The sequence below is a fragment of the Citrus sinensis genome, chromosome 8, assembly GCF_022201045.2.
Source record: "Citrus sinensis cultivar Valencia sweet orange chromosome 8, DVS_A1.0, whole genome shotgun sequence".
Classification (NCBI taxonomy): domain Eukaryota; kingdom Viridiplantae; phylum Streptophyta; class Magnoliopsida; order Sapindales; family Rutaceae; genus Citrus; species Citrus sinensis.
Genome location: NC_068563.1, coordinates 14,131,370 through 14,156,870, shown reverse-complemented (window position 1 = coordinate 14,156,870; position 25,501 = coordinate 14,131,370). Strand labels below are relative to the sequence as shown.

General features: G+C 32.2%; 1 protein-coding gene across 6 annotated transcripts; it reads right to left on the bottom strand.

Annotated features, from left to right (window-relative positions):
* Window positions 1-12,613: 12,613 nt before the first annotated feature.
* Window positions 12,614-25,158, bottom strand: LOC102611618 (calmodulin-binding transcription activator 2). Of its 6 annotated transcripts, none has more exons than XR_003066749.2 (14): window positions 24,991-25,158; window positions 24,217-24,336; window positions 21,492-21,607; window positions 20,906-20,994; window positions 20,317-20,359; window positions 19,144-19,318; window positions 18,835-18,972; window positions 18,413-18,696; window positions 17,185-17,718; window positions 16,067-16,758; window positions 14,854-15,433; window positions 14,085-14,408; window positions 12,901-13,083; window positions 12,614-12,784 (listed from the first exon to the last, which is right to left on the bottom strand). XR_003066749.2 is itself a non-coding variant. In XM_052431944.1 (14 exons), the coding sequence occupies exons 3-14, from the start codon at window positions 24,332-24,334 to the stop codon at window positions 12,967-12,969; spliced, it is 3,210 nt and encodes a 1,069-aa protein (XP_052287904.1). In that variant the 5' UTR covers window positions 24,335-24,336; window positions 24,430-24,480; window positions 24,991-25,126; the 3' UTR covers window positions 12,614-12,966. The 6 variants fall into 6 exon arrangements, 5 of the variants coding, with proteins under 5 accessions (XP_052287904.1, XP_015388622.2, XP_006487645.2 ...); XM_052431944.1 differs by adding an exon at window positions 24,430-24,480 and having other exon boundaries at window positions 12,614-13,083; window positions 24,991-25,126; XM_015533136.3 differs by having other exon boundaries at window positions 12,614-13,083.
* Window positions 25,159-25,501: the final 343 nt, after the last annotated feature.

Genomic DNA, 25,501 nt, shown 5'->3' with positions numbered 1-25,501 from the left:
CTCACCATTTTTTTATGAAAATTTTTGGGAGCTCACTGGACGTTGTCGGTTAGCCGATAATTCATTAACGGCTTGCCGGTTTCATGAAAATTATTTTACGAACTCTCTGGACACTGTCGGCTCGCCGATATCTCTATAACGGCTCGCCGTTATCACGCATTAAGTGAACAGTCTTTAGTCTTCTTCTTCATTTTGTTCTTGCTCTCTCTCTCTCTTCTTCTCCAAAACCGCGACTGCAACTTCATTTCTCTCTCAAATCCATCATTTTTCTTGTCATTTTTCACCAAATTGAAGCATTAAAAACAATCTTTCTCATCTTTAAACAATCTTTCTCGCCGTTATCATGCGTTAAGTGAACAGTCTTTAGTTTTCTTCTTCATTTTGTTCTTGCTCTCTCTCTCTCTCTTATTCTCCAAAACCGCGACTGCAACTTCATTTCTCTCTCAAATCCATCATTTTTCTTGTCATTTTTCACCAAATTGAAGCATTAAAAATAATCTTTCTCATCTTTAGACCTGTTTTAAATGATTAAAACTGGTTTTCACTTTAAATTTTGAAAAATCCCAACTTAAAACCCTAGAACCAGCCGCGCTACCTTTGCCAAATTGACCCGTATTTCTTCCATTTTCAATCACATTTCAACTTGTAATCACTCTCTCATCTCTCAAACTTCATTTCTACCGATCTAAATTTCTCCAAAATCATCCATGGCTTTACGACCAAGGCGTACCCGAACCAAACAAGTAGCTCCAAGCAATCCTAGCTCCTCCAGGCCTCTTTCTCAAGATTTTGACAGCCTGCATTTTCCAAATGGTCAACTAGCTAAACGGTTTCACGAGAAATTCATGGGAAAAGCGGTAACTCCTTCATTCTATATTGATATCGATGATTTCTCTGATATTACTAGATTGTGGTAGAACTTTGCCTCAAATGCTAAGACAATGGGATGAAGCTTTAGGCATTGAAAAACAAGTCTATGAAAATTTAGTTAAGGTATTTTACTGTAATATGGAGATTTCTGTTAATAGAAAAGATAGAGTCGTAACTCATGTTGGAGGTGTTAGGATTGAGTTCGACATTTTTGAGCTTGATCGTATTCTTGGAATATCCTGTGAAGGGCTAAACCTGTATACTGCTAGAAAAGAGCTTCACTTTGATCACTTTAGCCACATTGAGGGCGTTAGGAATATCTGTAGACTCTACGATCTCTCTGACGAGGTCTGCTCATTGTCCTTTCGGTCTCAATTGTTACCTTTCCAAGTCCGTATTCTTCACAATATCCTCCAGCACATGATTACACCTAGGCATGGACATGCTGATGAGGTGACTAGATTAGATGTTGGTTTACTTGACTCTCTCATCTGAGGAAGGCAAGTGCATCTTTCATTCACAATTGTGCGTTATATGCTCTCTACCACTGTTGTGTCTAACCGATCTCTTCCATATGGTAGTATTATTAGTAAGATTTTGCGATACTTTCATGTTCCTTTAACCGAACCTGTGTATGTTGAGACCAAAAAGTTGGGTAGGAAAATAATTTCGGGGATTGGTTTTCATTTGAGGCAAGGCAAGTGGATCAAGGTTACCTCCTCTAAGAATGAGGATACTTTGGTAGCTCCGGATGATAACCGCATGCTCAATGACGTTTATTCCGAGGATGAGTTACCCGACTTTCGTCTTGGCGTTAGACCACGTGCCCCCCGCCGAACAGCAGCAGCATCCTCTTAGGATGACGATCCAGCCGACCCAGCTATGCCTCCTGCAACATCGACCGTTCTTGAGGATCGTATTCAGCAGCTTTTCGATAGAGTGGATGTCCTGTCCCAGCAGCACCAGCAGCTTCAATATGACTTTGCGACCTTTCGGCAGCAAATGTTAGATTAGCAGATGGAGTTACTTGCTGGACAGTGTCGTATTCTTGGTCACCTTGGCTATGATCCCGGCAGTTCCTCTTCACCGCCCCATCTTAGTTTTCTGCACCTATGATTTTGGCACAAACATTACTCATTTCATGTAGTTTGTTGTGATACTTTTTTGTTTGTTTATTGTGCTTGTGATGCTTTTATGATGATTTTGTTGGATATGTGGGCTTTGTTTATGATTACGTTGATTTTGATGACATGTTTGGTTATTGTTCATGATTATGTTGATTTTGTTGGAATGGAGGTTGGTTACTAAGTTGAAATATATATAAGGGAGTGTTTTAACCATTTTTTTGTTGAGGATATATTCATTTTTAAAGGGAGATTCTGCCGAAATTTTTCCAAAATGGGTAATATCTGAACTTCTCTTTTTAATCTTTTCGCGCACATTTCTTTTTTATGATGAAGAGGGAGATAATTTATCAATTCAATCTGTTCTTTTTAAAAAATTTTTTTATGAGGTTAAAAATTGATGGGCACATATTTAGGGGCAGCTAAATTCTACAAATATTTTACTTAGTAGGAGCACATATTTAGGGGGAGCAAAAATTGCACAAGTATTTTTCTTGAACAGTTTGTTATCATAAAAAAGGGGGAGATTATTGACATAAATATTTCTTTATTATTGATTTTGATGATAACAAACTTGATTAAAATTTATTAATCTTTTAAAACCTCAAAATAGTTTTCATATACTTTTAAATCATCATTCTCACTTTATAAAGGTTTTATATTCTAAATGTTTTTATAATATTGGTTATTCTCATGTTAATGACTTCAATTAAAAAAATCTTTGAGAATTTTGATAATAACAAATATTGCTCAAAATCCTGAAAATAGACCTATTTGACAAGTTTTATAAAGTTTTGGGTCATAGTATAATTTTATAAAGTTTTGGGGCCAAACTATAATTTTGTAAAAATAGGTCACTGTAGTAGTTACTGCAGAACACGACAATCTGAAATTTTGATAATGGCTCGCCGACATCGAGCAGAATTGAAGATTAGTCTCTAGACACTAACGACGATCCGACTTCTAGAAAGCTGCAATTCGATAATTTGAAAATTAAGCCCAATGGTCATATTGACCAGTCTAACGGCGATCTGACATCTAGTTAACAGTGATCCGATAGTGAGTAGAAAGTCAATAACGGCTAGTTTTTCAGCTCCAACTATAAATAAACTCAATCAAATTCAAACAACAACTATTCCAACAATTATTATTGAGCAAAGTCTTGAGCAAACAACATTCATTGAGCCTTAAATTCTTGTATTCATCTCATTTACTCACACTTTGAATCTTCATTTGTAATCAAACACATTGTGTGAGAGAGATTTATTTTGTAACATTCTTTAAAATCAAATTGAGTGATTGTAAGTGTTGGGATATACTTGAGTTAAGAGATTGGGGATAATCTCGTATTGTAAAGGTTTATTGACACCTTAGAAGTCAAGAGTAAGCATTTAAAGCCTTGGAGATTTGTTTAGTGGAATCCTCAACCCGGAAAGCTTGGAGGCGTGGACGTAGGCGAGGTTGACCGAACCACGTAAAAATTCCTGTGTTTGAATCTCTCTTTTCTTATCTTTTTATATTGTGATAAATTTATTTGTTAATTGCTTTAAATTCGTTTTAGATTTGCATTGAGTTTTTACATTGGAATTGAATATTTTTAGAATCCCAATTCACCCCCCTCTTAAGTTGCATAACTAGAATTTCAAGGTTACGGGGTCAAATTTAAACTTATAATTTTTAAATTCTTAAAAATAATAAATAATATTAAACCAAATCATCAAAAAAATTAAAAAAAATATTAAGACTATTATTTAATGTCAATACTATATGAAAAAAGAAATTACATAAGGAAAATGATTACAAAGCAAAAGAGCTTATCCCATAAAAACTTCTAAGCTTTAAAGAACAAAGGCTATCAATCATTAGTGTACATTAGTGGAAACTCTTAAATTACTTTATTATGCAATGTATAAAGTTGATAGAGTAATTATGTAAGAGCCAATATTGACTTTTTACACTAACTTTACATATTTGATTTAAGGGTGCCTCTAAGTTACGTTAAGCGTAACTTACGTTTTTTGTCTTTTTTCTTCTGGCGAATTTCACACGAGTCCTTGTATTCTTTATGTTTATGGATGTATTTGCCTTCTTTTATCAATTATACATCTATTTTTCATTCTTTCCAATGTTCTTTTTATTTTTTTAAATAATAACATACGATTATCAAATGGCCAAACCTAGGTTACGTGTAACGCAACATACATTCAAGAAGTGAAATATCTATTGGCACCCTTGAATTTTATGGAAACTACATTAATTGAATTAAAATGGTAAATTAAAATATCAAATGGTATCTATTAATCAGAATTAATCAGAGTATATGTTGATAATGCCCTTTAATCAGAATTAATTCTTAGGAATGATTTTAACGGTAATTCTGAAAGCTATTGCATGTTAATTTTGAAGTCTGTCATGTATATTTTTTATATTTTTTATATAATTTCTCTTTAATTTAATTATATAATTAAATTACATGCAATAAACCTACAATTCAAGACTAGGATTAATAAATTTAGGACCAGAAGTTTATTCTGAATTTATAGATTTGTATGAATTTGATAATCATTTAATAATGTTTAAAGAAATAAATAAAACTTTAGAGAAAATAAAAAAATCGATAGGAGGGATGGAAGAATAATCAGAATTAATTCTTAGGAATGATTTTAACGGTAATTCTGAAAGCTATTGCATGTTAATTTTGAAGTCTGTCATGTATATTTTTTATATTTTTTATATAATTTCTCTTTAATTTAATTATATAATTAAATTACATGCAATAAACCTACAATTCAAGACTAGGATTAATAAATTTAGGACCAGAAGTTTATTCTGAATTTATAGATTTGTATGAATTTGATAATCATTTAATAATGTTTAAAGAAATAAATAAAACTTTAGAGAAAATAAAAAAATCGATAGGAGGGTTGGAAGAAGACAAATACATCCACAGCTGTAAAAATTGAAAATAAAAAGAATTAGGAGGGCTCATATGATATTTGCCAAAAAAAAAAGACAAAGAACGTAAGGTACATTGATTGTAACTTAGGCGTTCCCTTGATTTAATAACTCCAATTCTTTTTTTTTTTAACTCTAGCTATGTATACGTGCTGCCATGGTTATAAAGTTGGAATATAAATTTTACAATTTAAATGATGTGTAATAGTTAACATCTTATTTTACAATTTAATGACAGTCATGTAATGAGAAATAGGTTACTGATTATGTTATCATTTTTTAAAAGGCGATTAACCACCGACCACCTGTTTTTTCGAGTATTTTAAAAAATACACAAATATTAATTTTTTTTTGCAGCACTTCACTTGAAGTTAATGTTCTCTTCACTCGTCCACTTTCGTCATAACGCAGTTAATAGATTTAACAGAATATTAATAAAATGACCTTTTTACCCTTAATTGTAAAATTAATTTTTTTTGTCTTAAATAAATGCCAAAAATATAAGAATATCATTTAACATTTCCCAAGTTCAATACGGCACCATAGAAACCTTGCGAAACATGTTTCTCATCCATGAGCCTTGAACAGTACAAGCAAAATCATTTTTTCAGAAGAAACCAGGGATGTCAATTAAGAAAAGGATTTAAATTTAACCAAAAATTTCTAATATCCTTAAAAATTTAAGATGTCCAAAAGAAAAAAAAAAAAAAAGAAGGAACATAATCCCATCAAGAAAAACGAGATAGATAGACACTGCAACTAATCTTTGGCTTTTTCTGAATTAACTCCTTCCTTAGCCTCTACACTTTCTCAGAATTATCAACCCTGTAAAACTGCAACACAACCAACTTTACCTTCTTCTTTTTCAGCTTGATCTTCTTGGGTTTGGTGTGTGTCTTTCTCTTCTTGGCCCCACCACGAAGCCGAAGCACCAGGTGCAGTGTATTACTTTAGAAAGTTGTATTCTTTTTTTTTTTTCTAATTTTTCTAATTTTTTATTGCATTAAACGATGTCGTTTTTTCTATTAATGTGAAATGAAAAATTTACCTCTATGATGTCAGTAAAGTTCCAACTGCGCTATGACGGAAGTGAAAGAATGAAGAGAATGTTAACTTCAGTGGAGTGTTGCCAAAAAAAAAAACTAAGATTTGTGTATTTTTGAAGAAAATTGAAAAAACGACGGTCAGTGGATAATTGTCATTTTTTAAATAAATTTACTGAATGATAAATAAATTGCACGTCATGCCACATTTGAACTATAAAGTCCATATAGGTGTCTTAGTTTGATCATGTCTTTGGTGCTTTGGTGTATAGACTAACACTTAAATGGACTTTAAGGTCTTGGGTTTAAGTAAGGGCAGACCTAGGACTTTTTATTAACCCAAACAAATTTGTAACTTCATGGTAAATATGTGAATGTTGGCTCATGTACAGTAAGGGTGGCAATCTCGGTCAGAATTCGTTTATTCGGTTCAATTCGATAAAACTAAATAGGTTTGATTTGAAAAAAAAATTGATTTGTTTAATAAATGAGTGAATTCAATTCGATTCGCTAACTAAATGAATCGAATCCTGGTTTGAGGACATTGATTCATTTACTTGTTCAGGATTCATTCAATAATGAGTCATAAACCAATCGAATACAATTCATTTGTTCAAGATTCGTTTAATTAAATTATTTATTTATACTTAAATATGTATGCAAAAATTTTAAAATTTGAGAGCTAATATAATAATTATAAATGATAATAAGTTTGTGTCTAGTAGGATGTTAAATTTGTGGTCTTTTTATATTTTATTTTGCTTAATTTTTGTTTATTAATTTTATTTTTTGTAAAGGATCTCATATTCAATTCGATTACTTGTACGATGAACGAATTATAAACGAATACAGATTCGATTCGATTTATTTATTAATTCTACTAAATTAATTAAACAAATTGAATCCGAATCAGCTGAACTTTGACCAATTCACTTATGATTCGATTCGAATACGATTCCTTAATACGTTTTGCCATCCTTAATGTAAAGGAGCACACACACAAACACCCACACTACATCAAAACTCTTAGTAAAATATATATTTTTGATAAAAGGACGACAATAATACAATATACAAGCTTAAAATATAAATTATTAAAATTGTACATTACAAAGTTATTTATGAAATTCTTTTTTTCTATTTTAATAATAGAAAATTTGATATGTTTGAATAATTTAATTTATTGAAAAGAAAAATAATAAGTATCACTGTGGAGGAAATAAACTATAAAATTATGAAAATGTTGTTAATTGTTAATACATAATTGAGTAATGTTAAGGATCCCAACATTTGAGTCACAACTGAGTAACATTCATCAATTGGATGATGGAATAGAATAATAAATAAATGAATTTTAAACAAAATGTTTAAAACAAATGAATTTTTAAACATAATAAATTTATTTTAAAATGAATTTTTCTTAGGAAATTATTTTTCTTAAACAAAATGTTTTCTTAAAAAAATTTCTAAAAGAATTAAATGATCAAAGAAAGGTTTTTAAATGTTTTATAAGACTTTTAATGCCATTTATGAAAGGATGTAAGGTGGATTCGAAAATATTTTGGCTCATAGTTCGTAGCAATGTATAAGATGTAAATGTTATGATGTTATGTAATGTTGTGGCCAGCTTGCTAGTATGATGATGATCTTGTGCACAAGGATGTTATGAACAAAGGGGGGGTATAGTACCCTGAACGAGAAACATTAATGCGGGGTATAGTACCCTAAATGAGAAACAATGCGGGGTATAGTACCTTGAATGATGAATGATGATGCTACGAGACATGAGTTACCAAATGTTTATGTTTTAATGTTTTTAATGCTTTTACATGAATCTACCCCTTATATTAAATGAATATGTTATAAAATGTTTAAAGGTAAAATAACAAAGGTTTTCAAATATTGTGCATGACTTTGCTTATCGAATTAACAGTTTACCCCTCATCTCCAATATTTTGCAGATTGATTAGAGATGTGGCTTGAGTTTTTAGATAAAGAATTTTTCTTAGTGGATCTTTGGAGTTGCTTTAAAGATTAAATTTAGTTAGACTTTTTATTTTGGATTAGATACTTTTCTTTGAAGATTTTATTTCAGATGTTTTATGAAATGATTCAGTTGGAGTATGAATAATGATTGTCTATCTTGAGGTTTATTAATAAAAATAAATGATGTGAGGTTTCATTTCAATTTTACCCTTGTGTTTTCATGGGTAAATTTTTGGGATGTTACAATAAATGAGTGATACATAATATTAAGACTCAAGTTGAAACTCAAATATAAGGATTTCTAGCATTATTGCTTTAGTTAAAGTAAGTGATTCTCTCATTGTAAAATTAATATTAGCAACAATGTTGTAGTATATTGACATAATTTTTTTTTAAATTCAATTAAACCAAACATAACATTCTTTATAATAAGTTAAAACAGTACTAACATCTTAGCCTCCTAATGATTTAAATTTATTCAATAAATATATAATTGAACCATTTTATAAAATTAGCCTCTCACTCTAACTGGGGGAGCGGAGTTGAATTGGGAACATGCTTGAAAATAAAATCAAAATCCTATTATTTTATGGAAAATTATAAAACCTCGCGATCCACCTCTCGGTTTAAATATTAACAAAGGAGAGAACTCCAACATTTTTTGGTTTAAATCTCAACAAAGGGTAAAATTCCAACTTTTTACAGCGGATAAACACTCTAGCAGTGAGCAACTGAGCATAGGCCCACCATAGGGTATAAAGGTCAGCACAACGTGGGACCTAAAAAAATTATTGCATACCTTAGACAAAATTAAATAGACTCCCAGGTCCGGATTCGAGCCCTACTAAGTTAAAAGATAACACTACAAGTAAGATGAACTCTCCCACATTGGACTTAGATTGCCAGAAGACGTAAAGACGACAAGGGTGCAAACGCGATGCAGGTCCTACAAAAAGTCCCACACCCTATAATTTTCCACTTATTTTTATTGGCAAAGCTAGTTCAAAGGAGGAATTACAATGAAATATAGTGTACTTTCAAGTGAATAAATTGTCACCATATTTATATACTACTACTCATCTATCATCTATCGTCTCTTTCCTATAATTTATACCAATAATTAGGGGGGGATAGAGCCAAATGAGAAAAAAAAAATAGCCTTTTTTAAAGGAAAAAAAAAACTAAAATCTGATTTAATCCAAAACTTCCGTTCGGTTTTCAAATTAAAATTTTGAATAAAAGTCGAATTGAGAAATCAAATTTTCTAATTAAAATTTTTATACATTTGGACACATGTCATGTTACTATTAGTGGATAAAAATTAAATTACTAAAAATAACAAAAATCAATTATAATTGAAAAAAAATCAATTCAATTTTTTGTGAATCTAATTGTGAATTATCTAAAGTGCTCTCTATTTCAGTTGACAATATCTAAATTGAATTTGATTACAAATGGTGATGCCTTTTATAGTGAATGTAGCGTATCAATTGGTCATGGATTTAGCAACTCACCTTTTGAATAACATATTGTGAATTGATTAGTATGATATACAAATCATAATATGTTTCAAGAAGTGTGCTACCCAAATCCTGTAGATGTTTTTATAATTCATTTCCTAAAGTTATTAGTGTGAAACAATTATTATTTTATTAAGGGGTAAATAGACATATCCCATTACACTCCTTAAATATTCACTACTTGATGATAATTGTACTTGACAGTTGCTGGAAAAGACCCTATAGGATAAAAACTTAAGCATAAAAAATGATAATTAACGAATCATAAAGTGGCATTAGACGTGCTTCAAAACCCCCTGATAAAAATCTTTGCCAGTAAAACCTAGTGAAATAAAAACATGGTGAAAAAAAAAGAGTATAATGCACGTATATTCAGTTTAACTGTAGAAATCCTTTTCACAAAAAAATTATGTCCCTCTAAACATTACTTCCCCTTATGGTAGCATAAATATCAAATTAATAGTCTGTTTGACTAGGATGTCAATACCATGTCCTATCAGCTCATATATCGATGTAGAGAAGATTTTGTTAGTAGTCCTGCAAAACAATAAATAGAATATATCCTGTCTATAAGTATAAGAATTACCATGTAAGCTCATAGCTAATATCAACTCTATAAGAATTGCAGTAAACAAATCACCTGTCAAGGCTTTCTCATCCTTAATGGAGGAAAAAATAGTCGCGCACGAATTACAGTATACAAATCACTTGTTAAGGATTTCTCACTCCCAATGGAGGAAAATCAATCTTCGCAACATTATGCTGTAAACAAATCACTCATCAAGGGTTTCTCACTCCCGAAGGAGGAAAATCAATCCCGCAATAAATGCAGTAAATAAAGCACCTATAATGGATTTCTCATTCTCAATGGAGGAAAATCATTCCCAAAATGATTACAATAAACAAATAACTCATGGTGAGTTCAAAACATATTATGAGTTAAAATCCAGATAAATCATCATTATTCATGTTTAGAACAAATATAATTTATGCTTCTACAAAAAAAATAAACATATGGTATATTTTAGGATAAAATGTATATAAACAAAAAATATTAGGTTACCCTTAATTAATATAGAAACTCCCATTGTCAATTAGGTAATTGACCCTCTAATCCTTCATCTTCAATTATTTCATGTGATCTTTAATCTTTTGTCCTTAGGTTTTGCTAGTAATGTTAGCAAAAATAACACAAAAATATTATCGCCATTCTTATTTTCTGATGTGGAAGGTCTAATTTAATGCAACTACAGAGCATACATGTAAGAATAATTTTATTAATAAACTCATAAAGTAAGATTCTAAGAGAATATGATACTTCTTGTACTATAGCGTAGTTGTGTTCACATGTTGTGAATCTAATTGTGAAGTATCCAAAGTGCTCTATATTTCATTTGCAATTTTTGATTAAATGTGATTATAAATGGCAATGGTTATTTATAACGAATGAATCATATCACATGGTCTTGCATTTAGTGATACACTCTTTGAATAAGGTATTTTGTGGATAACATCTTCTGAATTGATTAGTGACGAGGTGTGATACTTTCAAGAGGTATGATACATATACACACATCACAAATTATATAGTTGTTTTTCCAATTTACTTCCTAAAGTCATTGGTGTGAAACATACATATACTAATTTGATAAAGGGGTCGATAGAGATATCTCATAGCAGATTCTATTTTATTTTATTTTATCCTTAAAATCAATATCAAAGCAACTCCAAAAATTTAGTTCGTCCTAAAAACCGAATTGATTTTGATGCCCACTCCCTCCTATGATATGGAAGATGTCAAGATGAAATGAGACAATGAAGTAACAAATGATTGAAAGCATGATGGAGTAATTGTTACAAGAGATGATATCTTAGAGCAAGACTCGTTAAATTTTACCCTTCAAATGCCTATTTGTTTACTTGCATATATGGCAAATAAAAGAGGAAAAAAAAATACTCCTCCAAAAGATTTTTCAAATATGAATAATTTAATACTATATTAATCAAATCTTTCCCTCCACTAAATTTAACCACCCTCCATTTTTTTGTCAATGAATTTAATTACCCTCTATTTTATCACTCCAACTATTGTTAATAAATTTTTATTTCTAAGTAATTATGTGTTGATTTTAAATGTCGTCGCTGTCGTCATTGATATTATTATTATGTTTTAAATATGTTTATCTTTAATAATACTGTTGAAATGCTCTTGATATGTTTATTCCGTTATGCTTGGCTGTTTTTATTTTAATGCATGCTAATTAAAATACAACCAGTAATTAATAAATCAATAGATAATGTTAATTATATAATTACTTGAAAACATACAACAATTTGAAGAAAAAAAAAGTATAAATTTAACCATATAATGGGATGAAAAAAATGCCGCTAACTTTTGTTTTTTAAATGAAAAAGTAATTATAGCTATTTATTCTTTTCGATAAATAATAATAATAAATTAATAGAAGAAAGAAAAACCACACTGTTAATATTAAAGAGAGAAATTTATTTTATTTGAAGAATTCTAATTGAATTTTTTTTTGAAGTATTTAATATTGATATAACTCTTTAAATAAAATTAAAATTTATTTAAAGAACCTTTTAATTATACTATTATATTTTTCATTTTTCTTATATTTAAGAGAGGATCATTGAATTTTACCCCACACTTCCCTAATGAAACTCAAATCCAGGATCTTAACCTTAGGGAGACTGCAATCATCATACCACCTGAGCTAAGCCTTCACTCAAACTCTTATATTCCTTATATGAATTATTCAATAAAAATGATAAATGACAATCGGCATACTTTCTGAAGTAGACTGAAATTAATTTTCCTTAAAATCATTTTGAGAATTATTGAAAAGATTGCAATGGCTACACATTTCCCAACTCCCAATAATTCTTCGTTGTGGAAAATAACAGCACTTTTATAAAAAACGAGTTGATTTTCTGTTTTCAAGACAGACATGATCACTGTCAAAGAATAGGGGAAGAAAATAAAATTAAAAAAACGAGGATCCCCCACCCCCCAACGTTTAAAAAAAAAAAGAAACACAAAAACGCGCTATAGCCTAGTCGACAACTTTTGTAAAAGTATTTTGAAGCCAAAATATGATCAAACATGCACACTACTAAGTTCTAATATCAGTATTGCACAGGAGTTACAATATCTCTGAATTGCAGTTTGAAAATTAAACTAATACTGACAAACTGCCAGAAAAAAAATGCAATCTCTGTTCTTTAACTATGGTAATGCATGCAATAACATTAAGAACTATGATACCTGAAAATAAAAACAATTTATCAGTACCATTGATGATACCAGGGATCTTAAATCTATCTTAAATCATTTCCTATGTTGATTAGATACTATATATACATACAAAATAAAGTTAGGACCTTTTGAAAGCTGCAATGGTGATGGCCTTCTATGTACAGGAAGGTAAAAATTGGTGAATTACAGGCTCATTCAAATGCCACAGACATGAAGGTGTCATCATCCAAAAGTGAGTCAATATCAATCAGATCGAGGTCTCCATCAGCTATATCTTCCAAGCCATTTGGAACCATATTGGACTCCTGCTAAAAGTTGAAACAAAGGATATTACATTGAAATTTATTGTAAGATAATATAAACAAATTTAAGCATTAGGCTCATACAGGGTTTGACTAGAATAAAAAAGCCATATCATTTCAGAATAAAATTCTAGTAGTTACATCAAGCAATGCAAAATATCAAAAGGCAATGAACATATAATACGCCCACTAAAGTCCTGGCAGAAATTTGAGCTTAGGAAAGACAAGATCCCAAAATGTCACTATTTTGAAGCAAAGATTTATCAGCATTTGGAATAGTTTTAAAAGACATTGATTTGGCTCCAATGACTGTTGATATTCAAACCAGTAAATTACAAAGGTTACACAAAACATTCAGTAAAACCCTAAAAGATCTCTAACACAAAGCACATTGGTTAACATCTATACAGGGTGCAACACCAAGGAACACCGGCAGCATGACAAAAATAAATGACTTACTGGGGCAAGGCTGCTAATAACCAACAGAATTATTGTTATTATTATTATTATTTTCATCAGCAGCTGCTTTCCAATTGTGGTCCAAGCTGTTTAGGACATTCAATTTAATTTGCGCAGCACAATAAACTAGTATACTCCGTTCTCTAGGAAAACAAATTTGAGGTCGGGGTAAAAAGGCATATGTTTTATGGAAGCTACAGCTATCTTTCAAATTCCGTAGTTCAAAAATGTCTTTATTCTTTATTTTTATTAATTGGGAAGCAGCAATGGTCTAGTTGGAGTCACAAAAATTATTATCTCGGAGATATTGTAGCTTTTGGGCTTAGGGATCTATTGTCCTGTTTTGTGGACTTCTTGCCCCTTTCAATGTGCATTTCCAACATTAAATAAACTTCTTTTGCTTCTGAGCACAAAGACAAACAAAGAACACGAACAAAATTTGTCTAGGAAGACCAATAAATATTTAACTAATTTCTATGATCAAGTGTCTAATCTGTTTTCTCTGAAAGTTTAATTAAAGAAAACTTGGAAAAGTTTAAAACATATACCTTGGTTTCACGGGAACCTTCGACAACGGTCAGCAACCTACGGTACTGAGCTCGTGCCTCAGGATACTGAACCATGGACTTCACTCTGCCAAGTGCCTTTTGCAACCTTTCTTCAGTTTGTTTCCTTCCATCCTTTAAAAAATCATAATCGTCTTCCTTCAATGGCACATGTTGTGGATTAGGATTCATACCGAGAGCATCACGTCGGAATCCACGCAAACCGCTGCCTTTACGTCTCCAGCGCAAAATGACCTTTTCCAGGATTCCAACTGACCAGATGATTGGCCTATATTTTTTTCTTGCCTGATGTCCTCTCACATGTGCCTTCACACCAAAAGTTAAAGTCAGCATTCATATTAGTTATTAATAAACTAGAAAGACCAAAAAAGAAAAGGGCAAGAGTTCAATTTCAAATCTCTCTGTCCACAATTTTTATCTTTCTTTTCTCTTGGTAGGTAAACATAGTGATAATGCAAAAGGTTATTCAAAGAAGAATGATGACATTATTACTTGTGCACCAGAAAGAACAACCGAGTCAACCAACTTAAAAAATGAGACAGTTCATACCCTAGATTATTATCTTAAGCCAAAAACTGATAAATGCTATTATACAATGATCTAAATCTGAAAGGAAGCAGACAATCCCCTTAATCACTCTCTCTGTCCGGATGATAAATTGTCAGGCAAGGTGAACTGGATCTAAGTCAGGTGATATTCTAATTCAATGAGAACAGATACTAGAATTGAAGAAGGAAAATGGGCAATAAACCTGAATTTTAACAATCCTTTGCCTAATTAATAGGAATTCTTTCCTCTTCTTCCAACCACGAAACTTCTTCTGGATCTGTATAGCGGCAGAATGGGCTAGACCATCACCTTGTACAGGCCTGAGTGACTTAGCAGCCACAAGTGAAAGAGCATGCTCATATGATATACCTAATTCATTATTAAACTCAGTTAACTGCTTCCGCTGGAATGATTGCATCCTGAAAATTTGATGTATACGGTCAGCAGCTTGAGTAGCATTACAGATGGCAGTTAATGAATCCTTCAGTGATAGTACATCTGACTCATCATTATCATTAGCAGGAGTAGCTGTCTTCTCTGAAACTGTTTGTACAGCTTTAGCTATAGAATCTTCTAAGGCACCATCGTCTGCTGAATCGTTCATTTTAAGGGATAACAGAAGGCTGGTTAACGAAGACTCCGCAAGAAAACCCGAGATTCCTTTGTGTCCATTGCTAGAAGCTAGGTCTGAAGGAGTTCTAGACAATGGAAATTCTGGAGATGGATCCGTTAATAAACCAGGAGCTGCACCCAGGGACAGAAGGACAGCAACAGTCTTCTCTCTGAAAGTAGCAAGGATTAAAGCAAAACCAAGAAATTAATAAAAATAAAAAATCATAGGCTTTTCTGATTGTGATGTTAGCTTTTAATAAATGATTCATGCTGCAATTACACAGATACTGAAGCTGTTAATATGGTTATATATTGAGACGTTTTAGACTGGTTCATAATAATATGAAAACAATATCTAATACGCATGATAAACACTATCTAATATGCATGACAATCAACCACAGAATTTGATTAAAATTCAAGTCAGGGACTATGCTATAATCACGAGAAACAATTTTAGTATGAATGATTGTTTCTATGTGCATGAATGTGTTAATGTATATAAGGAAAGAGAGACAAGGGACAGTTAGGGGCATGTGCAGAGGGATATGCATTGATTGACCTCCAGAATACCTGAGATTTCATTTTTAAATGATCCCTTGCATTATACAAAAATAAGCAAGACATAGCATTACCAAAAATTTAGATAGCATTACCAAAAATTTAGATATTTTCAGTGGTTGGCTAGGAATTAGGAAGGCCTATGGGTCTACGCCAATGTTATCATAACTAGATACATCATGCAAACTTCAGCCTGGAATTTAACACAAATTAGAAAAAAAATCAAACTTAGAACTCCTTGCCTGCCACAATATGCAGCCCAATGAAGGGCAGTCCACCCACTCAGGTCACGGAAATTAATACTAACTCCAGCTGTTACAGTGGGTTTTATGGCCCAATCATAACCAAGAGAAGCAGCTAAGTGCAGTACACCTTGCCCCTCATCATCTAAAATGCAAGGCCCTTTACCATCTTCACATACTTTACGAAGAAGCCATGAGTACAGCTTCTCTTTCATAATCTTCTGAAGGATCTGATACTTTTCCACATGCTGTGACAAATTCTTCTCAGGGTTTGCCTCTACCATGTGGTAGCTTTCCTCTTCCTCTTTTAATTGAATAATTTTGCTGATTAGTTTTTGCTTCTCACATAGACCTTCAGATAGATGATTTTGAGGAGAAGATCTCATAGATAGGATCCTCTCAAGTCGCAAATGAAGAAATGATTCACTTGTGCTACTACCATAGATGTCTGAAATATCCGCATCTTTAACAGAGCCCACTATATAGTCAAATTCACGCACTTCACTACATGCTAACCTGTTAGAACACGTTATGTAAAATGGGACTCGTCCAACTGCGTGAGGAGGGATACGGCAACAGAGAACCCCATCTGCTAATACCTCTGCTGGAACCTCCACTTCTGCAAACATACATGACCACTTAAATTTCGTCACCTCCTGGTGACTCTTCAAAAACATTCCAGTGACCATAACCTGTTGTATGATAAATGAAAAAGAATTAAGGTACAAACAAATTCTGTCCTCTCCTCCTTCAATAAAAATAGTAACAATTTCAGAATTCAAGAATCATCCCAAACTAGAATTCAAGAAGCGACCTTCACAATTTAATAAGTCAAAAAGGCAAAACTCTCTAAAAAAAAGGAAATAAAAAAAAAAAAAACTAACAAATTCAACAATGTTTGTGAAGCAGGAGGATTACACAACATTATAATTTAGTGGAAAAGAGATGATTCATGATAGATGTAAGTTGAAAATGAAATATCCCCCATTAACATAGCCAGAGCATTATTTTTTTAGTCCTTTTAATAATAAAAAACGAAGAAAACAATGAATTTACTGCTTAATAGCCACAGAACTACCGAAACAATTCTATTTTGGAGAGAACAAATTATTAAATACCTCAATTTCTGGATCTGTGTAGGTCCATTTTGGTGAGAAATCAATTATGCTAAATAGTTGATCCTGGGAGAGAGAGGGGCTCAATGAGGAATCATCCACTACATTTCCGCATTCCTCAGTGCTCCATTGAATACCAGAGGATTGCACATGCAAATTATCAACCTCTTCAAGTTCTTTGCTCATCCAACGTGAGAAGCTGTCAACTTTTTCTAAATTGCCTTCTCCATTCAATAACTTCTGTTTGACAGAGAAAGAAAAATTGATAGTTCCTTCTCCATGTATTTCACTCTCAGAATTTGATTTTGTTTGAGAATGAGATTCCACATCTCTCTGCTGCATCTGGAGGTTGTTCTGAACGGGCAGTTCATTTTGCTGATCCAGAAAAGCACAAAATGGTTCGGGAGCACCAAGTAAACATGCATCATGAGTTCTTTGCTCAAATAACCCATCACCTAGATCATAAGCTGGCTCCAAATCTCTAGACAGGTCCATGATACTTTTTAAAAAGTGTGAGGAATTATCTGCCAATGGAATCTAGGTAAAAGATATAAAGTTAGAATTTAGAAGCAACTAACTGAGAATATATATATGTTGATATTTGAAATAACAAATTAGATCTCAATGTCATTTAATAAAGGAATATAAGCTTAAAGTTTTAACATAAGTAGCCATAGTGATGCAGACATTGAAGAAAAAGTTACTACCCTAGTCTTTTCAAAACTCCTCAACAATCTGGAAACAAATTTTAGCGCAAAATTCTCACACTAGCAAGGCAATAGACGTGAATTTTGGCAGTGAAAATAATCCTCGAGTAACTCATAGCGGTTTGCCAGAGTTCTTTTGTTTTGCATTATTAGGAAAATAAAGTTAAGAGAACAGATTTCTTGTTGTTTTAAAGTAGATATACATTTAGATAGAAGGGGCAAAAGCCAGAGTTCAATATTTCACAGTTTAAAAGTAATTCTGATAACAACAAATACTTGTTCCTGAAAACAGGTTCAAGATTAGTTGTCTTACAAACTATTTCTAGAAACAGCTAATCCAAGGCTTTTAGTCAAAAAACATTTCCTGTTTTTTAAACTCAACAGTTGTGAAAATAAATACCAAAAGTGACCTGCAGCTTTAACAAATGACAAGAACTTGCTATCAGTAGGTCTGAAATCTCAAAAGTCACCAATTCCATTTAATTTCAGACATTTAGTAGTTTAAAAAGATAAAGTGTAAGTACCTGCCAATTGAATTGGACTGGCAGAGAACTTCCAGAATTCTCTTCAGAAGTCTCCCTCGATAAAAGTTCACCATCAAAGATATTTTCTTTCTGAACGTTGCTTTCCAATTTAGCATGAGGAGGTACATTATCATTTTCCCCAGAGCAATGTTCCAAGACCTCTTCCCAGGATGCTAGACCAAGTGCTTTTTGACACTCAATCATAAGATCCTGATTATCATTAGGTATATGTCCAGCATGTGAAACATAATCGCCAGGAATTGATGACCGAACTTCAGGGCAACCTCGCAAAAGTCCCCAATTGTATTTTAGATTTGAGTGCTACATCATCTAAAAGCTAGTTTCCAGCATTTCATAATTCAAATATAAGCCAAAAAGGAACTCAAAATGAAATAATATGTAATCATAGAAAACGAAGGTACCAGAACTGGGACTCAGAAAATAAGAATATGAAAGGCCAGAATCCATCTTTTCCATTCTAGGACCATTCCCCATCTGTGGTAACTCATAATATAAGTGGGCTCTGGAACTTGCTTGATGACTATCCTCTGCATCATATCCTGTATATTGCAAGATAAAAGACACATAAGCTGAATGAATAGCCAAGTTCATCAAAATCCCATTTGACATTCATCAGTTCACAAGATAAAGTTCTGTCAAGTGCAGCATAGAGAATTTCATTGGTTGAGCAAAAGATGAAAAACATAAAATAAATCAGAAGCAGGAAATACCAGAATCAGCATCTTCACATGATAATGTCAGAGTGCTGGTTGGGCTTGTGGAATCCGTAATGCCTGAGGGTGCTTTGGTACGATTACCAGGAAAGCTAAAAGTCAAAGAGCTATGCTTTCCAGGATTTGATGTAACTTCATTACTCTCCCTATCTCCAACATTTGACTTATTACCCTGATGGGACAGATAAGATAGGTAAATTAAAGTATTTCATATTATAAATGGTAATGCTACTGTAGAAGACTTTAATTTCATTTACAGAAATACAATCGAAAGGATGCTAACCCCAGAAATTACAAATAGAAAAGAGAGAGAAAGACAAAGGAAAAACATCTGCTTGGATGGGTCATATAATATCTGAAGTTTTTTTCCAAAAAGAATATTTGCTTGCTGTTGTTGGCAACTTCAATGGGAGAACATCTCTAAGGTCATATTATATGAATACTAATCTTTAATAAATGCAGGAAGTAATCAATCCCATAAATGATTGTAAAAACTTATTACAATATTGACTTCTCCATAATTTTGGGGATGCCACATCAATGGCTTGCTCTGAGAAGAAGTATATTCTTGGGAACAAAGACCTAGACCTAGATGCCAACAATGAAATAACAACTTTCTAATTTAGGAAAGGGTATTCTTCAACGTTAGATCATTCATTGGTATTAACTAAGAGTTCTGTTACACAATAGTCTTTTGAGGCATTTTGGTGCTCTGACAGGGTGACCACTGGTGCAGATTAGAAAAATTCAAATAAAAACTTTGAAGATTTTATCACAGTTGAGATCCCTGAGCCATTAAATTAAACATGTTCAAACTGGAGCAAAAGTTATTCACCTCTACCTTGATATGACGTTAACAAAGTCAACCTAACCAACCTCAACCTAACTTTACATGTTTTCCACTTGCCAGAATCAGGCCAATGAGAGTTTGAGAATTAGAAAAGATTTCAATTCTGTGTCCAGTCAACACTAACTAAATCAAGAGGAGTTGCTTCTCCACATTTGTTCTTAACCTAAATTACTAAACAATGTTAGTGGAAAGAATGATAGGACAGACCAATGGGTTTCCCTTTTACCTTTTCATTTAGGATGCCATGCAAAGGTTATGCTGAATGATTCGGAAAAATAAAAATAATAATACATAAGCATTAAGAAGATCAGTGAGAATACCTGAACTTCTAAGTAGTGGACAAAAACTATGTGCATCAAATCCCTGCAAGATTTGACAAGCTTGTAAGGACCAGCACGAATAGAGAAAAATATTTCAATCAAATAGATGTCTAATTGAACATATAAACCTGGCTTAAACATACTGATTGAAAGGTTAAACCAAACCCCACCAACCACTACGTTTAGTTGAACTGAGTTTCTATGATGATTGGTTCAATCACAGATTTCATGAAACAAAAGAACCCAATAAGTTTGAAATCCTCACAAGAACGAATTAACTGATTAGGTTTCTATATTACACATTGTCCCACAAGCCAAAATCCTAAACAATAACTTTTCAGTTCAGTTTTCTCCACTCTATGAATATTTACTTCGGTTTCAGATTTAAGGCTTTCTCCACAAACATTCTTGTAAACAGCAAAGATGGTACAACAGAAACCTTTTAACATGAAGAAATACTAAGGTATAATCACGTCAGCCCTAGCTTCATTTGACTATAGCTTTTGGTAGTCTCAACAACTTCCAGGACATCAAAAGTAGTTCAGAAACTCAAAAGAAAGTTGACGATAGCAATGATAAGTTCACTTACTGTTCAAGCATCCAATAGCAGCGCCTTTGGAAATTTTCATTATCTTCTCCGTGGGCATAATAGCAGTGTAACACATCAACACTTCCAACCTATAATTGCTTAAACAATTTGTCTCTCAAACTCTCAGTTTATTATATTTGAATAAATTTTTAGACAGAACAAAAATAAAAAAATAATAAGAAGAAAAATGCAGTCAGGTAAGAAGAGTTAATAAGACATAACATAGATGCAGAATATGTGCAATTGCTACAGAGCCTTAGGTCCGTTTGGTGTTGTCTTCCAACTGTGGCTTTTACACTATAGCTGTAAAGTGTCTGATAAAACACTTGCAATTATGGTTTGGAAGCTAAAATAATTTTACCCAACAGTTTTTTGATGAATAACGTATATTGATCTTAATATTTTGTCAAAATTATTGTTTTCCAAGCTTTAGAAATCATATTTTCCAAACAATAGCAGCCTTTATTACACAACTAGAGTGTGCATCTCATAGCAACTGTAGTTTTTATGCCACAGCATCACAGTACCAAACAAAGTCTTAATCCAACACCTGCACAACCCAGATACAAGCTAAGTGCAATCTTACCTTTAATTTTTCATGAGCTTCCCTTACAGTCTTTCCATCTTTTTTCTTCCTCCAATTATGCCCATCCTTCCGAAAATATCTCAACACCTTTCGATCAAAAAGAAAAAGCGAACCACCTAGCGAGGTAGAATGCATGTCTTACTAAAACATTTGAATAGATCATGTTTCAAAGCAGGAAAGTAACTTATAGGTGTTCACCAACAAGCAATGCAACAATACACGAAATCAAATTTTAAAAGTTTCAAATTTGGGATTTCACAATGAAATAGCACAAGCTATCTGAAAAATTGATATAAAGTGTATAAGCGGGAAAGAAATATCAAAATATCACAAGAATTAACAACATTAAATCCAGAGTCCAAAGGTAAACCCAATAATTCCCAAAAAAAAAAAATGATAAAAAGGATTTTATATCCATATGTTTTCAATTATCAGGTGATAACAATTACTACAGAGAATAAAAGATGATGCATAAGAGGCAGTGTAAGAGGAGAACAGGGATGCAAAATATCATCAACAAACAAGAACATTTAAATCCATAGTCCAAATATATGACCTGGCTTTTGATTTGTGTCCGGGCAGAAAGAAAAATTTGATCTACTTGTGCTCCTATCTTAAGTAAGAAGACATATTTACCAAATTGATCTCAAACCTTTTGCACTACAAAAAATCAGAAAGGTAGAGAGAGAATAAAAAACAAAGTGTAGGAGCAACCACAATGAAAATTTCCATCAGTTTTAAGTTCTCCAATGCTAAAAATATGTTTGAAATTTAAGTTCAAGAGGTCACCATGAAGATCAAAGAAATTGAATGTTATTTGCAGAAACAGTAATCTTCATCCCATCCAGAGCTGATGTCTTGACGTTCTATGAATCAATAAACAAGAAGCCAAGAAAAACTGTTCTTTTTCCCATCAAAAAGTTATATTCAATTTGTTCTACTTTCAGGTGTGAAGATGATGTTGGTTAGGCCAGTTTTGAATATTTCACACAAGCAAGAACTTAGGAGCCAAAATATTACAGTCTCTCGTCCTATGAATCTAACAATATCATAAAATTCAATCCAGAAATTAAAATCTCGCAAGCACACTTTTCCCTCCAATGAATTTTAAAAACACAGTATTTCTGAAATCATGGCTAAGGTTCACAAAATAATATTTGAAAAGGGCCCAATTCACTCTATCAAGTAGAATTCTGTAGTTTTTGAAATTATAGTAAAACAATAAATGTATACAAAAAAAAAAAAAAAAAAAGCCCTAGCTTATATTTTCAAATAGTAACTCACAATTTGTGAAGCAAATATCCATTGTAAATTTTGTTTGAGAAAACTGACGTAGGGACATCATATGCACATGTTAGGAATATATTGTAATATTATACAAGCCTCTGTATCTATATATATAGAAATCCACTAAGGTAAGAACATTTGAGCATTATAAAGTATCACAGGAAATAAAATAAAAAGTATCCAGCCTATGTAGAGGAAAAATATTCTTCAAGCACCATTGAACAAAGCAGTATATAAAAGTTGGTACTTATGCCCTCTTTCAAATTTATTGTCTTCAAAGTATAGAACAATAGAACATTATATGGAATTTCGACATATCAATTCATGAATACCAACTTTGAAGTACATCAATGTTTAATAGATGAAGGAATAAAATATTATACTATATAAAATAGTACCAAATATCATTTTTCAACCAAGCTTACAAATTACAGGGCCTGCTACATAATCAAATTGTCTTGGAAAAAGGCTTTGCATAGTCCCCAGAAGGAGAATGATGGAAGAAGCAAAATAAGGAGATCATGAGTAAGGCATTCAATAAACTAAAGCAACACCGCCAACCACCCAACCAAAAAAAATAAAAAATAAAAAATAAAAAATAAAAAATAAAATAATAATAATAATAATAATAGGGATATAAGATGAATCAAAATCACAATATAAGTTTGAAGTTTACAGCTTGCAGCTCTGAAATGAAGAATAAGAAGAAACCACATTTCCAAGAGTATTGACAATGGCAGATGACATGATTCTTTTTTTTTTTTTTTTTTCTGGCAAGGTGGAAAGGTTGGAAAAAGTGAACTGTTAATTAACATGTCAGAAAAAAATCCAAAGAAACAGGCTATAACGAACAAGTTATTAAAAAACTAAGAAGGATCAGCATTATAGTTCTGAATCACTAAATGCCGGCTGTTTTCACTAAGTTTAGGCCTTTGTATAGAAAGTCATATGAATCATATGGACGGAAACGAGATGTATATGTAATTGGAGATGCTGCAAACTACTGACAGCAAAAGTCTTGCAAAGGTTATCATCTCCAAAACATGAGCAACTAGAGATATTTGTTCTTAAATCCACGTTTTAAATAGGATAAGGGACAACATGCATATACATAACAAGCACAATCTTAGACAGCCTAGACAATGTTTCGAAGACACAGCTATGTACAAATTTACGTTAATGCTTCATAGAATATAAGTATAAGTTTGCTTCTTGGCAGCAGTGACTACCGAAAAGTGGATTGAGTATGAGGAAATTAAATGTTTAATATGGTGCAATACCAAAATCAATAAAAAAAAAAACCAAATAAGCATTCAAAAGCATCCAAAGGCAATTAACTAGGACATATGTGAAAGTTCATGTTTTACTATGCACCGTAAGATTGCAAAATTAATGTAAAATAAATCTAGTGCTTTGTTATTATTTGCAAAAAGCATACTTGGTGGCCTGCTTGGAGGCTCTGAAGCAATATGGAATTTCTGATAATTACAAAGGATTTCACAAATTTCAGCAGGCCGCAACCATCTATGTTGAGCTTCCATTTGCAATTGTTGCATATCTACACACCAAACATAAATATGTCAGTCCACATAAAAGATATGGCCGTAGCCCACAATCAAGATTAATAATTACGCATGAAGAAACTGGATACCATTCTCACAAGATCAACTATGTCCGAATTAGAGGAATCATGTACATAATTCTGTACCAACACGCGTGATGTGACAGAGAGAGATTTCATGAGTCATTGTCTTTCTTTTCATAATATCTTAATAAAATCAACAAAATCTGAATGCACATGGGAACATTTCAACTGCTAGTTTACCAATTAAAAAAAGATAAAAAACTTACATTCCATTTTTGAAAAATCATCAGATAACTAAGGTCTATTAGGTTCCATTCATGTTTATTCTTCTGATTGACAATTGAATCAATGCTAACTGCTGAATCCGCTAATAGGGACAGATTTGGGAACTGATAAACCTAAATTCTAAGTCAATAACTCAAAGATACATACAGTAATTTCCTGCTCCATCTTAACTATAGCAATAATTCTCTGATCTATCTACGCCTATAATTAATTATTCAGTAATTTCCTAAAAAAATAATAAAATATTTTAACATATAAATGATTTCATTTTTATAGCGAACCAAAAATAACCGATTGATTCTACTCTCAATCAAATCGAAATTATGTAAAGAGAAAGCTGACCTAGTCGAGGAGCCAGAGCGTACGACCCTCGATCCGCCATCAGAATCAGACCAATTGACTGCAAAGATTTCCTTTTTCTTGTTTTATTTCTTTTTTCTTGTGAGTTGAAGTCAGCGTTTCTGATTTTGAACGTCAGCTTTTGGTGCCGAGGAAGGTCGAAACTGCAAGGAAGTTCATTTCATTCGGTTTGGACTAATCATTACTCGACATCTGGCGGGAACTCAAAGTGACTTAAAAGTGGTTGCTTTTGGACACAAAGTGCTTCGGCAGGAAGGGAATTCGGGAAGGAAAAAGATCTCATTAAAATTTTTACTTCTATTTTCTATTTCATCCTTAAATACATTTAATAAGATGAAAATGGAAAATTTCTATATGTAGAATGATTAACTATGGATAAATAATTTTAGTAAATTAAAAATTAAAGATTTAAATAAAATTATTACTACATTATAAAATATTTAAATTATTTAAAAAATTTAAAAGTTTGAAACAGTATCTAAAATAATATTAA